Source organism: Ovis canadensis, chromosome 10, assembly GCF_042477335.2.
Source record: "Ovis canadensis isolate MfBH-ARS-UI-01 breed Bighorn chromosome 10, ARS-UI_OviCan_v2, whole genome shotgun sequence".
NCBI classification, from domain to species: Eukaryota; Metazoa; Chordata; class Mammalia; order Artiodactyla; family Bovidae; genus Ovis; species Ovis canadensis.
Window position 1 is genome coordinate 36,128,974 of NC_091254.1, and position 15,810 is coordinate 36,144,783.

At 37.0% G+C, this 15,810-nt stretch overlaps 1 protein-coding gene across 3 annotated transcripts in view; it reads left to right on the forward strand.

The window, feature by feature from the left end:
- The window catches only part of MRPS31 (mitochondrial ribosomal protein S31), a 28,147-nt gene extending 14,924 nt beyond the window's left edge, over nucleotides 1-13,223 (forward strand). For all 3 annotated transcript variants that reach the window (XM_069601480.1, XM_069601481.1, XM_069601482.1), the window contains 2 exons: nucleotides 3,061-3,204; nucleotides 12,916-13,223. In XM_069601480.1, the coding sequence (XP_069457581.1) occupies nucleotides 3,061-3,204; nucleotides 12,916-13,145 (374 nt within the window). In that variant the 3' untranslated portion in view covers nucleotides 13,146-13,223. The remainder of the gene's footprint in view (nucleotides 1-3,060; nucleotides 3,205-12,915) is intronic.
- The last annotated feature ends 2,587 nt before the right edge of the window (nucleotides 13,224-15,810 follow it).

Consider the following 15,810-nt stretch of genomic DNA (forward strand, 5'->3'; position numbering starts at 1 on the left):
GAAGCCCTGTCTGCCTGGATCGTGCTTATTCACGTAGTTGTTAACATACTTGTGTTGGTCAGGTTTCCCCTTTGAAATGTTGCAGCCCCACAGGACACAGGAGGTAAGTACTGTCTGCTTCAGGAATCCAGATCTATAGAGTGGCTGCTAACCTGGGTTAAAATGTTAATGATCAACTATTAGACTGGAACATACCTCTGTGTTGTTAGTAAAGAAAAATTGTAATGTCTGCCCTAAGGCATCTTACTATCTAGAAGAGGAGTGTCATTTATAGATGCTAACTTGTAGAAATGGTTTAGAGATTATTTAGGTGATGGGAAGGAGAGCTTTCAGAAAATGTATTTAGTGGGCTTGTAGTGTTTTTTTCTTAACACACTTAGTTGGTTAGTTTTTGTTCTCTTCTCTCTTTCGGCAAGAAGTCAAATTCCTTAGTCACCATTTTAATCCTAATTAAAAAAGAACTAAGAGTGTCCTCTTGCTTGACATTAAATTTGTTTTACTGATAAAGTAAGTGAAGAAACTCCATACAAATGGTCTATGCTTATAAGTGACTTTCATTTCTAAAGATTGTAAGTTAGCTTTTTGAACCTTAGTAGAAATAATTTTAGTTCTGATATTTAAGTTCCTAGGCCATCTTCCAGTGGCTCTATCGGTTATAAAAACATCTGATTTTCCCACTGTTCAATAAATCTCTTGACATTAGTGGCTAGGTCTCACTGATTTTTGTGTAATGAATAGCCCCTAGCCAAGTGGCTTACAAATAATAGGAATCTGTTATCTTAAATCTCTTTTTTAAACAAATTGAGCTATAAATAAATACCATGGAGAAAAGGCATTAATTCAGTCACTGTTCATTTAAACTGAAAATGAAACTAGGTGACCAGCCCCCTTCTTGTACTGTGACAGCTGCATTCTGTCATAGATGATTGATGAAAAGGAAGTGCAAAAGCACAGACATGGAGAATGGATCACCTCTCCCCTGTTGAGGTGGCAACTCTTTTTGGCTACACTGTGCACTAGCGGATCTTAGTTCCCTGACTAGACTAGGGATTGAACCCGGTCTATCAAGGTGAATCTTAAACCACCAGACCTCCAGAGAATAACAAAGTGGCAACTCTTAAACTTGTCTCTGAAAGGGAATTTGTTGACAGGGTAGCTGCTATTGTCTGCCCAATGAACAACCAGAAGAGGCACATGGATTCTTGAAGGAGCCAGCTTGCTTTTTAAAATCAGGTATCCTATTCCTGAAACTTAAGATGAGCTGACCCAGAGATACTGAAGGTATATGTATTTTCTAAAATAAAATTAAGTGATTATGCTCTATTAAGGAAAGTAATGCACAGATTTATATAAATGTACTCTATTGAAGGCATTTTAATAAGCTCTGCTTGCATGAATCTGAAGAAAGTCTTTTGTTCCCAATTAAATTCAATCATAGCAACAATGTGCAAACTTGAATTTAGTGTTTTTTCACTGCTCTTTCCCTACCATGTGTTGATAAAAATAATGCCTGACATGTTGGCATTCGTTAATTATTTATTGACTGACTGAATGAGTTCTTCCATCCCACGGTTCCCAGATTTTGCTCCCTGCTAAGTTCTTATACTGCTGCGTATCTTAGATCCAGCTGCTTATCCTGGAGTAACCTAGAGCTGAGAGGCAGTTTAGCCGTATGGAAAGAGTTTTGGTGTTGCATAGATCTTGATTATTCAGATTCAGATTCTGCCTTACTAACCTCTCAGAGTCTCCCCTTTCCCACTTAGGAAGTCTGGGTAATACATACATCTCAAGGATTAAATGAGATAATATAATTAAACTGTCAAGTAGTGTCTGGATGGACTTCCCAGGTGGCTCAGTGGGCAGAATCTACCTGCCAGTGCAGGAGACTCAGGAGACACGGGTTCAATCCCTGGATCAGGAAAATCCCCTGGAGAAGGAGATGACAACCCACTCCAGTACTCCTGCCTGGGAAATCCCATGGACAGAGGAGCCTGGTGGGCTACAGTCCAGAGGGTCACAAAAGAGTTGGACACTACTTAGCGACTGAACAACAGTGTCTGGAACACAGTGGGCGTTCAATAAATAGTTGTGACTCTTAATAAAGATTATGGAAAAAACTTAAGTTGATCAGTGTCCACTGAATAAATTTAAAAGTTGTAACCATAATTAAATTATTTTCTGTTATGATTACTCTAACTGTGGCTAATTAGCCTAACTGCTGAAATCTTCTTATCCCATGTACAAGACCAACATAATTCATAGGTAGCAGTCAGTATGTGATCAGGCACAGTCATACATGAACTTCCATGTACAGATCTATGTATGGATCTTTTTTAGTAAATAGGAGTAAAATGATGGTGTGATAGGTGTATTCTTAACTTCTTAAGAAACTGCCAAACTCTTTTACAAAGCAGTGTACCATTTTACATTTCCACCAGCAACAGTTGGTGAGAATATGACTCATTCTTCAAAGATGTCTTGAATTTCCAAAGGAAATAAATGATTGAAATGTGATATAGTGATCATAATAAGCTAACATTATATTACCTTACTCATAGAGTTGGTTGTGAGGATTAAATGGACTAATATATAAAACCCATTTAGCACAGAGTAAATGCCCAGTATACATTAACGGTATTATCATTGTCATTGTTGTTGTGATTTAGTTTGCATTAATAACTTATCTCGACAGACTAAAACAGTCTAGAGTTTACAGATCGAAATCACATGTTGTATGAAAGTTCTCACATTCATCAAAAGGATCCTTGAACACATGGGGGTTTCTTTTCTCCACAGTAGAGGGGACTGTGAGACTAGGGGTTAATTACCTAGCATTGTAGTAAAAACAAAAGTTGAGGCTTACAGTTATTGTGGTTGTAGTCTTTATATATAGTTTTTGTTTCCACTTTAGCTATCAGAGAGTGACCTTTCATTATATACTGTTTAATTACGAGTTTCAAGGTCTCAAAATACATTGCCAGTTCAGAGGTGATGATAACATTTTTAAGAGAAAGATAATTACATAGAACTGTGTGTATTTCGTATGTCTTTATTCTACAGAGGCAGCACCTTCTCTTTGGGATGTAGAATTTGCTAAGCAGTTAGCAGCAGTCACTGAACAGCCCTTTCAGAATGCTTTTGAAGAGATGATCCAGTGGACAAAAGAGGGGAAATTGTGGGAGTTCCCAATTAATAATGAAGCGGGTAAGTCTTAACATCAGAGGTTTATAAAACTCTGATTGAGATTAATCTGGTAGATGTTCAGTTGTAGGTTCTGGATATTTACCTGAATTTCAACACTTAGTGTAGACATCTTTGTGATGTCCTAAAAGAAATCTGACGGTGTTTTTAAGAAGAATACTAAGATTTCACTTAATTCTGATTGTTTGATAAGAAAGTAAATTTCTGTGGCAGAAATGACATCATGAATTTCTATGACATCCAGGTGTTGAAAACCGCAAATGACAGTTTTGTGCTTGCTAAGCAGGAGATAACTTGGTAAATCTTCTAATACATTAAATACTGGGTAAGATCATCCTTCAGTTTGGGGCAACATTACAACTCTTTAAGTCGTACACTAGTGTCTTATTTGAAACCGTTGCATTAACAAGGCACGTGTTTCTTGTATTCAAAACCTCTCAAAGCAAGTATGTTTGGAGGCTTTGAACTTCCTTGGAACTGTGGCTGCATACCTAGATACTTTGAGCTGGTAATAAAATATTTTCTCCTTTCCTGGAGATCTTTCTGGAGGTGTTACCTCTTCCTCTGTCAAAAGGAAAACAGTATTAACTCTGCTATTTATTTTTTATGGCACTCATGGTATCATCAGCTAAACCTGTTATTGAATATTTATAGGTATATTTTCAGTTAGAGATTCATTTACTTTTATGGTAAGATTAGCTAGAAATTGCAAACACCTCAGGAAGTCTTAGGAAAACGTCCATATTTTAACCTTTGTAATATTCTGCACTGTAATATTTTAATTTTTGATAACCTTTCATTTGTTTGGATAAGTGGGGTAGAAGTTTAAATAGTCTTATATTTTCATATAGTAGTATTTTATATAGGAAAACTTTAGGGGCTTACACATCCTTTAGCAAATTCTTAATATTTTAAATATTTGTATGATATATTCAATAATATAGAAATCTGTGTTTCATCTATTACATAATGGGCATTCTGAAAGGTATCAGGGTAAGGTAAAAAAACAAAACCCAAATGCACAGACTTGTTTGTATGAACCTGAATACAGATTCCAACTCTGTCAGTTATTAGCCATTTGCCTCTGAGGTAATAATTTAACCTCCTGAGCTTTAGTTTCCTCATCTGTAGATTAAAGAAACCTCATTGGAAGAATGTAATAATTAAATCAGATAAGTTAGTGAGTTGCTCAGCACAGTTCTTGGCATATAATACTTAGGAATAAATGTTAGTTCCTTTCCCCTCTTGTATGTGATCATAGGATTTTAAAGTAGCAAAAAAAAAAAAAACTAAGAAATACAATCTGTGATGTTAAGGGAAGACTTCATTCTATATTTGTTGAAGCTTGGATGTTCCAGTCCTCATGCTGACAGACATGTTTTAAAACCCATTATTGAGATAGAATATGCGACTTAAGAGAAACAGCAAACTGTGGTGGTTAGAGGTCAAGTGCCTGAGTGAGGCTTAATCTCTCCCAGCCTCAGGTCTTCCGTCTTATAAAATGATAGAAATAATAATAGGACTTATTTTACGGAATTCTTCTGAAAAACAAGTCAGCTTATACAAGTCACCATCATCATCCCTGTTTGTACAACAATGATATTGTGAGGGGATTTGCTATTATAACTATTTTGTCTTCTATAACATTTTAAAATCTTAAAATATTCACAAGGATATTGTGTATTTTCTAGGCACCACCAAATAGGATCGTAGGAAAGCATGACTTGGTGATACATTGTCATCAGCAGTGAAACATTTCAGTTCATCAAAATCTTGCATGTTCAGATGCTAAAGAATTTAGCTTAGATTTGGCCTGGTTTTCAAGAAAGTGCGATTTCTGAGAAAGGGAAAAAAAAACCCAAACATGTTTTCTGGTTAGTTTGGGGAGATAAATGTGACAAGTGTCGATGTACACTGTACACATTATTGATGCTTTGGGGTCAGAAAGGGAGGCATCTCATTTCCAGCTCCTGAAGGCAATTGTTATCTGAATGAAAAACAGGAAGGGAACTGTGGAAACTTTCTCACTTTGATCACCCCGCCTCAGTACACACTTAAGATCTTCTCAATACTTGAATAAGAGGACTGGCCTTAGAACCCGGAGTCTTAGCCCTTTAGTAACGTTCTTTTATGTTTCTTATACTTCAAATTTTAAGAGTAACGAAATGTCAAGCTCTCTCTCCTAATAATTAGTTTCGTGACGATTTACTTTGATACTTTTGGAAAAAGATTCCCCCCGCCCCCAAAGAAAAAACAGGGGCTTACCATGTCAGGCTGGGAACACAATGCTGAAAACATCTTAAAGGCATGTCCTGTGTTTACAATTTACTTCCCAGTGTTGTGTCTTTCTGTTACATTAAAAAAAAAAATCTGTTGTTTGTTTTGCTACTTAAAATGTAAAAATTGTCTTTCCAATTTGATGTATTATTATTATTATTTTTTGGCCAGTTAAGACCTGACTTGTCCCTTCTGATGTGCTTTTCCAGTCCAGAGATTTATAAGAATGGTTGCTGCTACTGCTAAGTCGCTTCAGTCGTGTCCGACCCTGTGCGACTCCATAGACGGCAGCCCACCAGGCTCCCCTGTCCCTGGGATTCTCTAGGCAAAAACACTCGAGTGGGTTGCCATTTCCATCTCCAATGCATGAAAGTGAAAAGTGAAAGTGAAGTTACTCAGTCACGTCAGACTCTTAGTGACCCCATGGACTGCAGCCTACCAGGCTCCTCCATCCATGGGATTTTCCAGGCAAGAGTACTGGAGTGGGGTGCCATTGCCTTCTCCATATAAGAATGGTTAGGTGGAATTATTTCCAGTAGATTTTCCAATAAGATCACTTTTATTTTAGCTTTGGCTTTATCTAAACTTAATCCCATTTTTATCACTACCCAGTTAACAAGAGTCTTGCTCTTGAATGTTCATCAGCCATGTATATACCACCCAGATTACAGGTGTCTTTGAAATGCCCTCCAAGAGTAATTCTCAGTTTGGAGGCTTCAGTGGGCAAAAAAGCTCAGTCATGGATGTCAGTCATGCTTTTATTTTTCAGTTGGTTTAAATTTGTTCACTTATAACATGCCATCCTTTGCCTGGGTGTCTGGAATGAGTGCTATAACGTGAGCCAGCAAGAATAGTTAGAAAAGCTCAGAATTACCATAAAACTCAGTGGTGGTTATGTGGGAGGATATAGTGTGGAGAAAATCGGGGCAAATATAAAGATGATAGGTCTGTGTTGTCTGAAACAATCTGCTGGTTGTTTCAGATGGTGGCCAGTGAACAAGAGCCTCAGAGTACTGCCAGGAAAAAAATAGTTTTGACAAAATAGAAGTGAAAATAAGTCAAAGTGAAAGTGAATTTGCTTCAGTGCTGTAATACACTCTTTGTCAAATTGTTCGTTGCTATTCGCTGGATTTTACCTTTTATTTGCTATACTGTAGTTTTAGCTGTAGTCAGTAATATTAACACATTATTGACCAGGGGATTTTTGTAGAAACTAACGCCTATGGCGTTAATACATCTCCAGTCAATAATGTGTTAAATTGCATTTACTAATATTTAAAGTAGAATTAGACACAGATTTAACCTATGTTGCTTTAGTTAATTGTACACCACTGGGGTTTCCTTCTTGTCTGTAATTTTCCACTCTTATTTTTTCCTTACTATATATTGTTTCTTTTGCTTATTAAAAAGTATTTTAAGCTATAGGAATGAATGTATGAAAGTTTACTCACAAAAACGTAATACAGAAGAATAAAGAATAAACTTTACCCCTCAGTTCTCTTCCCTTTTCTTGAAACAACCATTGCCAGTAGTTTGATGTATGTCCCCACATCCACCTTAAATGATAGTTTCACATTAATCTTTGTTTTGGTCTAAATGGGGCCGTATGATACATACAGTGTCCTGTAGCTTTTTAATTTTATTTAGTTTTACTTAGCAGTATGTCTTAAGCATTTCCTTGTCAGTACATGGAGATCAACTTTGTTTTAGTAGTTCTATAAAATGGGAACTATTAAGTATTCTGTACTATGCCATTGTATGAATGACTGGAATTTATTTTTACCATTTTCCTACTGATGAATAGAGCTTTAGTGAATCCTGTTATACATATCCTTCTGTCCATGTCTGAGTATGTTAATTCAAGGGTCAAACAACAGGCATATTTTAAACTGCAATAAATATGGACACATTCTCTTCTAATAAGATAGCCAGTCGATCCTCCAACTGGTGAGGATGATTCCACCATTGGTGGGAGTGGGGAGGAATTATTCACTAATCAGCATACAGACTTAATTACCCTACTTATCAATTAAATGATTGATTCCTCTTTTTGTTTTAGTTTCTCCAAAAAATAAAGCTGCCCATCTTCTTTGGGAGATGGGTGGTGTAGTTATCTAGAGGTACAGGTAGAAGATGGGTCTTGGGAGACCTAATTATCCCATAAACCAGTTTTTAATTAGTCTTCTGCTTTTTGTCCCTCATCCCCATTCCTGATTTCAGTGGTATATGGTGCCACTAATTTCTGTTTGCTTGTTAATGTTGGTTTTAGCATTTTTCAACTCAGCTGACTCTCAGTTACTACTTATCTGTCCACTTTCCTTCTAACATTTTGGTGATAATCCTGTTACAGTTTCATTTTCTGTTCTGTTTATCTTTGAACTTTTTTACTTTTTATTCCTTTTACTCCCATCTAGTAGGTGTTAAAAGGGAGCAGAGACTTTAAAAATCATGTGTTCTATCTACTACATTTTAACTAGAAGTCCTTGTTGCTTATCTTTTAACTGTTCAGAGTGTCTTTAACCAACAGAGATTTTAATTTGGACGTCGATCTGTTGGCTTTTTCCTGTTTAATCTGTCTGGAACTTAGTTTTGTATATAGTATCCCTTCTTTATCGCTTTCTCCCTTTTTTTCCTTTGTTTTATACTTCCCAGTACTAGGCTTTCTTCACTCACTGACTCATCAGGAAGGATCTGTTCATTATACCTTCTAAGTTAAAAAGATGATTGATTTATCATCTAGAGAAAGAGTAACAAGATAAGATCACCCATGCCCTTAGATGCTCTTCCCCCTAATAGAGCATAGTCATAATTTCTGTGCTTGTCTAACTCATTATGACTTTATGTCAGAGATAGTTGGTCTGTTAATGATTTAACAAATTAATTATTGATCTTGTATTAGTACAACTATTTTTAAAAATAGTTTCTCTTGCACAATTTTCTGTCTTAAGTCTTATATCTTAAGTACGTCTAAGGATACTAATAACTAACAACCGTGACATTCAATCCAGGAGTCACCCTCAGATTTTTGAGAACAATTATTACCTTGATTTATTATGTTTCTAATGCTACAGGCCTTATTTTTTAGCCCTAACGTACTCTGTTCCAAATATTATTGAACATTGAAACCTGCCTTGTTTTTCATATTAGCCATACTGATATTTTTTTCTTTAAAAGAATATTGTCATGTGGAACTGTAAGCAGTATTTGATGATATGGAAAAGATCTTTAGCAGAGTGAGACTTTTTTTCATTTTTACCTCTATATTGCATTTTCCCCGTTCCTATCCCCGGGTGCATATGCCTTAAAAACAAAAACAAAAAAAAGTAAAGATGGAACAACATGCTTGCCTGGTGATGTAAACTATTGATAACCGTAGAGAATTCTCAATGGGATTCAAGGAAAGACTTTTTTTAAACAATAATTTGTCTGAAAAAATACACATGAATTTAGGTAAAGGGCTAGAAGGATATACACCTTAGAAGTGATTAGTCTTGGAAGTAATCGGCCTTGAAAAATGTGAATAGGAACTTTGGAGGGTTATGGGATAGAGAACAACTTCTGTTTAAAATATTCCTGTACATCTCTTTTCCTGTATTTCATCAAATACAACATACTTTTGTTTTTCAGAGTTCTAAATATCACTGAAACTGATGTATCTTATTATGCTAGTCAGGCCGCAGTGAAGAGGTAGTTGTCATTGCCTGTTGTGGATATGCATCTAAATTTGCATTTGGGGGCATCAGAAGAGGCCATAGTGGAGCCCTTAAGAAATGCTGCGTCACAGATGTTCTCAATGGGATGTTGGAAAGCATGGCCACTGACAACTCAGGGTTGAGAAGCCAATTCAAAAGAGTTGGATTCTGAATGTGAAGAAGTCTTGTGTGTTAGTCGCTCAGTCATGTCCAGCTCTTTGCAACCTGTTAAGTCTGTAGCCCACTGGCATCCTCTGTCCATGGAATTCTCCAGGCAAAAATACTGGAGTGAGTTGTCCTTCCCTTCTCCAAGGGGATCTTCCTGACGGAGGGGTTGAACCCATGTCTCCTACACTGCAGGTGGATTCTTTACTGTCTGAGCCACCAGGGGAGCCTGAAGAAGTCTTAGGAAAACCTTAACCAATTCTGTTTTTGCTACATAATAAACCAGTCCAAACTTAGTACAACAACAGCTAAGTCATAACTGCTCATGAGCTTATGTGTTTTCTGGTTGGCTTGGGTAGGTGCCTGGGGTTGGATCATTCTCGATTGGTTTCTCTCACATGTCTAGCTGGTGTTGGCTGTTGTCAGGGGAGGCGATAAGGGGGTTATATGTCACTCATCATTCATGGGCTAGGCTGGGCTTGTTCACCTAGCTGTAGAAGAGTTCCTAAAACAATGGTAAAGGCTTTTCAGGCCTTTGCGTTGAGTTTGGTAATGTCCCATTGACCAAGCAGGTCACCTGGCCAACCTCAAATTTAAGGGTTGGAGCAACAGGCTGTATCTACCTCTTTATGGAAAGAAGGGCAAAGGCACATTGCAAAGGGTTATATATACAAGCATAGTAGTAGTGTGTGGCCATTTAGCAATCTAATGCCTTGATTTATTTATTGTGTGTTTTAGTTTTTATAAAAGTGATGACTAGATCTTTAAGTGTTCAAATAAAATTTTAAAAATCTCTTTCAATAAGTGGAAGATAATTCTAACTAATGAGAGAGCATTTCTAAGATAATTTTTTAGGTAGTTTTTGAGATAATTATCGGTTCATGTGCAGTTGTAAGAAATGATAAATAGTCCGTGTGCTCTGTACCCATCTCCCCTAGTAGCCGCCTCTCGTATAAGCACAGGACAGCATCGCAGCCGGGCAGTCGGCATCGGTAGTGTTTCAGCCACGTTCAGATGCCACCACTTTCACATGCACTCTTTTGGCGAGTGTGTGTGTGCTGTGTGTAGTTGTACCATGTATGTAGGTTCACGTGACCGTCACCACAGTCAGCATGCAGAACAGCGCTGTCACCTCTAGGATCTCTCTTATGCCCATTTATAGCCACATTTCACTCACCCCCCACTGCCTCCCCTTCCTAGTCTCTGACCCCTGGCAATCACCAAATCCATTTTCCATTTCTCTAATTTTTTCCATACAAATGGAATCACATAGTGTGTAACCTTTTTTCCGAGTGCCCCCCCCCCCCTTAGGATAATTAATCTCTGGAGATTTATCCAAGTTGTTACATGTGTCAGTAGGGGTTTTTTGCTATTGTTTTATTGCTGAGTAATATTTTGTGGTTCGAATGTACCTTATTGTTTAGCCATTCACCTGATAAGAGACATCTGGGTTGTTTCCAGTTTTTGCCTGTTAACAATAAAGGTGCTATAAATATTCATGTACAAGTTTCTGTATGAATACAAATTTCCATTTTCCTGGGATAAATACCTAGGGGTGCAATTGCTGGGTTGTATGGTGGTTAAATACTACTTTTTAAAGAACCTTTCAAGTTGTTTTCAGAGTGGCTATGCCATATTATATATGTAGTTTAGACCATTATCTGTTCTTTGTTAATTTGAAGTATGAAGCTTTGATTCTTTTTCTTTCTGGTCAGTGATACCCAGTTCTCTGGCACCATTCATCGAAAAGACTGTCCTTTCTCCATTAAATCATCTATGCATCTTTGTGGAAAGTTGGCATACTCGTGTGGATCCGTGTTAGTCTGCTAGGGCTTCCATAACAAAATATCACAGACCGGGTCCCTTTAACAACAGAGCAGCCTTTCTCACAGCCTGCAGGCTGGGAGTCCAAGACCGGGTGTTGGAGGTGTTAGTTTCTCCAGAGGTCTCTCTCCTTGGCTAGCACGTGGCCGCCTTTTCATTCAGTTGTGTTTTTTACCACAAATTATTTGTATTAATTTCTAACTGTTTGAAGATTTTCCTGCTGTTTTCCTGTTACTGATTTCTGTGTTGATTCCTTTATTATCAGAGAAGATATTGTGTATTATTTCAGTTATTTTAAATGTGTTGACGTTTGTTTTGCGACCCAGGGTATGGTTAAGCCAGGTGAGCGTTCCATGGTTGCTTGAAAAGAATTTGTGTGCTGCAGCAGTTTGGAGTGTTCTGTAGATGTCAGTGTAATCCTGTTGGTTAATATTTGGTTCTTCTATGTCTTTGCTGATTTTCTACTTGGCTGTTTTATCAACTGCTGACAGTGGGATAGTAAAACCATAATTGTGGATTTTTCTATTTCTATGTTTCTGTCAGTTTTTCTTTCAAGTATTTAGAAACTTCTGTTTGGTGAATGCGTAATTCAGATTGCTATCTTCTTAGTGGGTTAATCCCTTTATTATGTAATATTCCTCTTTCTGATATTTGCTCTGGAGTCTACTTTATCTGATGTTCATGTAGCCACTCCTGCATTCCTTTTTAAAAGTTAATGTTAGCAAGGTATGTCCCCCTCCATACTTTCAACACCTATGTTATAGGTGTTTGAAGTGAGTTTCTTGTATACAGCATATAGTTGGATCATGTTTTTCTTTAGATTGGTATAGGCCATTTACGTTTAAGTAATTATTGATCTGTTAGGATTTAGGATTAAGTCTCATTTTGTTATTTGTTTTCTGTTCATTTTTCTGTTTCTCTCTCCTCTGTCTTTTCTTGGCTTTCTGTGAGTTGCCTGAATATATCTTAAGATTCCATGTTATTTTATGTATTTTTTAGTGTAGTTTGTATAGTTTTCTTAGTGGTTTCTTTAGATATTAAAATATCCATTAGTAATAATTACTGCTCCATTTTGAATATTTGTAAAATGTTAAGCAGTGTAAAAGAGTTTTACAAGCTTTCTGTCTATTTAATCTTTAATCTTTACAAAAAACCCATGAAGAACGTGCTGTTCTAATACTCATTTTGTGCCTGAGGAAACTGATGTTCAGAGAAGTTAACTTGTGAGCAGACCTCTGTCTGACTCTAAAGTTCATGCCTTTAACTGTAATACTACCTCATTAATGTTAGTTTTATAGTGTAGTGGGGTTTTTTGGATTAATTTATTTATTTTAATTGGAGGCTAATTACTTTACAATATTGTGGTGGTTTTTGCCATACATTGATCAGCCATGGGTGCATTGACATGAATTGGCCACAGGTGCACGTGTCCCCCTGTCCTGAACCGCCCTCCCCACCCCATCCCTCTGGCTGGTCCCAGTGCACCGGCTTTGAGTCTCCTGCTTCATGCATTGAACCTGGACTGGCGATCTGTTTCACATGTGGTAACATACATGTGTCAGTGCTATTCTCTCAAATCATCCCACCCTCACCTTCTCTCGCAGAGTCCATGAGTCTGCTCTTTATATCTGTGTCTCTTTTGCTGTCTCACAAATAGGGTCATCATTACCATCTTTCTAAATTCCATATGTATGTGTTAATATACTGTATTGGTGTAGGTTTTACATTAAAAATTGTATTTTGTCTCATTTCCTAGGTTTTGATGATGATGGTTCAGAATTTCATGAACATATATTTCTGGATAAATATCTGGAGGGTTTTCCGAAACAAGGACCAATTCGCCACTTCATGGAGCTGGTGACCTGTGGCCTTTCCAAAAACCCATATCTGAGTGTTAAACAGAAGGTTGAACATATAGAGTGGTTTAGAAATTATTTTAATGAAAAACAGGACATTCTAAAAGAAAGTGGCATACACTTTAGTTGAAGACCATGGAAATTTTTCTTTCAAGCTGTTGGAGATTCATATTATAACTAAATAAAATAATTTTACTAGAAGTTTTAATATACTGTGTTCATTATTGTATCTGATCTGAATGGTATAAATACTAAATTATTTAAAAGTATATATGGTAGTAATTGAAAAATATTCCTGCATAGAAAAAAGTCACCAGCTTTTATGGATTCAACTAGTAATTCTAAACAAAAGCAATATCTTAGAATTAGTAATAAGACAACTTTCTCTAACCTTTTTCTTTTCATGCAGTAAGCATACTTCTTTGAAATATAATTAGCCATATATCTGATGTCATCAGAGGGCTATAACAGTTGAGAGGATTTACAAACTTACATGCATGGACTATATGTAAACGTGCAGTTTCTATATTTGCATATTTGTGCTCAGCTGTTTCTGACTCTTTGCAACCCCACAGACTGTAGCCCGCCAAATTCCTCTGTCCCTAGAATTTTCCAGGCAAGAATACTGGAGCAGGTTGCCATTTCCTACTCCAGGGGATCTTTCCAACCCAGGAATTGAACCTGCGTCTCTTGCATCTCCTGCATTGGCAGGCAGATTTGTTACCCTTGAGCCATAGGGGAAGCCCAATATTTGCATATACACATATTTTTTTTACCTAAGTCTGGATCACTGTAGTGAAGTAACCTTGTATAAGCAAAGGACTTATACTAATCGCTCTTAGTATTTTGGGTCATCATACCCAAATTAGAAATAATTTCTGTTATGGTACATAGCAGTGTGATTCAAGTCCTTACAACTGACAGGATTGAGGATTCTTTAAAAAAAAAAAACACCTCAAAATAAGAATTTAGTTGACAGTGGAGTGGTCGCAGGCTAGTGGTGTTTCAGGCCCTTGCACAAGCACACAAAAATTGAATGTGAAGCAACTCACCATAAACCCATTCTTCAAATGACAAAATACATAAGAAAGCACCATGAATTTGTACCAACATAAACAACAGAATCAGACTCATAAAGCCTTCAAATATTGGGCTTATATTCAGAATCTAAAATATGTCTAACTTAAAATGAAGTAAAGATCAGGAGACTATAAAAGTGACATATTTGAGAATTTAGTGAAGGGTTTTAACAATAGACCCTGGAAAATAGATCTAAAGAAATTTGCTACATGCAGCAGAGAGAAAAATATGAAACAGAGGTAAAGACAAATATAGTAACACTTGTACAGTGAGATGTTAAGAAGGAGAGAAAAAGAAATGGGCCAGAAGTTTTCTTTGGATAAAGAGAAATGATAACTGTAGAAGAAATAGGATCTCTATTTTTTAAATCTTCCCAGAAAGAAAACAGTAAGCTCAGACCATTTCAAGAGTTAAAAATATTCAGAAGGCAAATAACCCTAACCTTATAAATTATTCCAAAGCATATAAAAAAGGGAATCAATTCCAACCCAATTTCAAGAGATCAGAATAACAAACATGAATTGCAATTGTGAAGACATTTGAAAAGTCCAAAATAGCAAGCAAAATCCAGCAATGAATAGGAAAGAAAAGTTGACAACCTAGTTTATTCCAGGAATGCAAGGATGGTTTGACAATGGAGGAAAAAAAAACATACATACCTCAAATGGTGTAGAAAAAATAGTTTGATAAAATTCAACAGTCATTTATCATTAAAACTAGAAAACTTCAAGTAGAATTTCTTTAACTTGGTAAATGGCATTTACAAAAAAACCTACAGCAGACATCTTAATGGTGAATCATTAAACCACTTCCTTGAAGATGAGACCACAATTTATTGTCTGCAATATACTGGAAGCCTAGACTGTACTGTAGCAAGAAAAGCAACTGGGACTGCAAATTACCTTATTACCCAAAGATAATCTCCAGTGAATCACATCCTCTTTCTGAGAATAGACAGAACCTAAGACTTGCTTCTAACAAATAGAATATGGCAAAGATGTTGGGTATAGTCACTCTTGACTGGGTTGTGGTGTGATGCCTGCGTGTTCAGTTGTGTCTGACTGTGTAGACTAGCCCACCAGGCTCCTCCGTCTGTGGGATTCTCCAGGCAAGAATACTGGAGTGGCTTGCAATTTCCTCCTCCAGGAGATCTTCCCGACCCAGGGGTTGAATCAGCGCTTCTGTGGCTCCTGGATTGGCAGGCAGATTCTTTATCACCGAGCCACCTGGGAAGACTGGATGAGAGAGTTCCACTGGCTTTGAAGAAGTAAACTGCCATGTAAGAAGGCCTATGAATGGGCAACATGGCAAGGAACTGAGGGAGTCACTAGGAACTGACAACAACAAAATGGGGACGTCAGTTCTACAGCCTCAAATAATTCTGCCAGTGGTCATGTCATCTTGGAAGAAAGGTCTAAGCTCTAAAAAGGACTGCAGCTTAACTGACATTAATTGTAGCCTTGTGAGACTCTGAGTAGGGGATCCAGCTAAGTGACCCACAAAAACATGGAGATAATAAGTGTTCTCTTAAGTCACTAAGTTTGATGTACTTTCTTATGCACCAATAGATATTATAAAAAAGGAAGAAACAAACTGCCATTATTAAGAGCCTGTGTTTGTATAGAAAACAAATCTATAAATTAAAAGAATAGGCTAGTTTAGCAAGTTTGTAGTTGCATGCCTATATACCAGCAACAAATAGATTACATAAAATG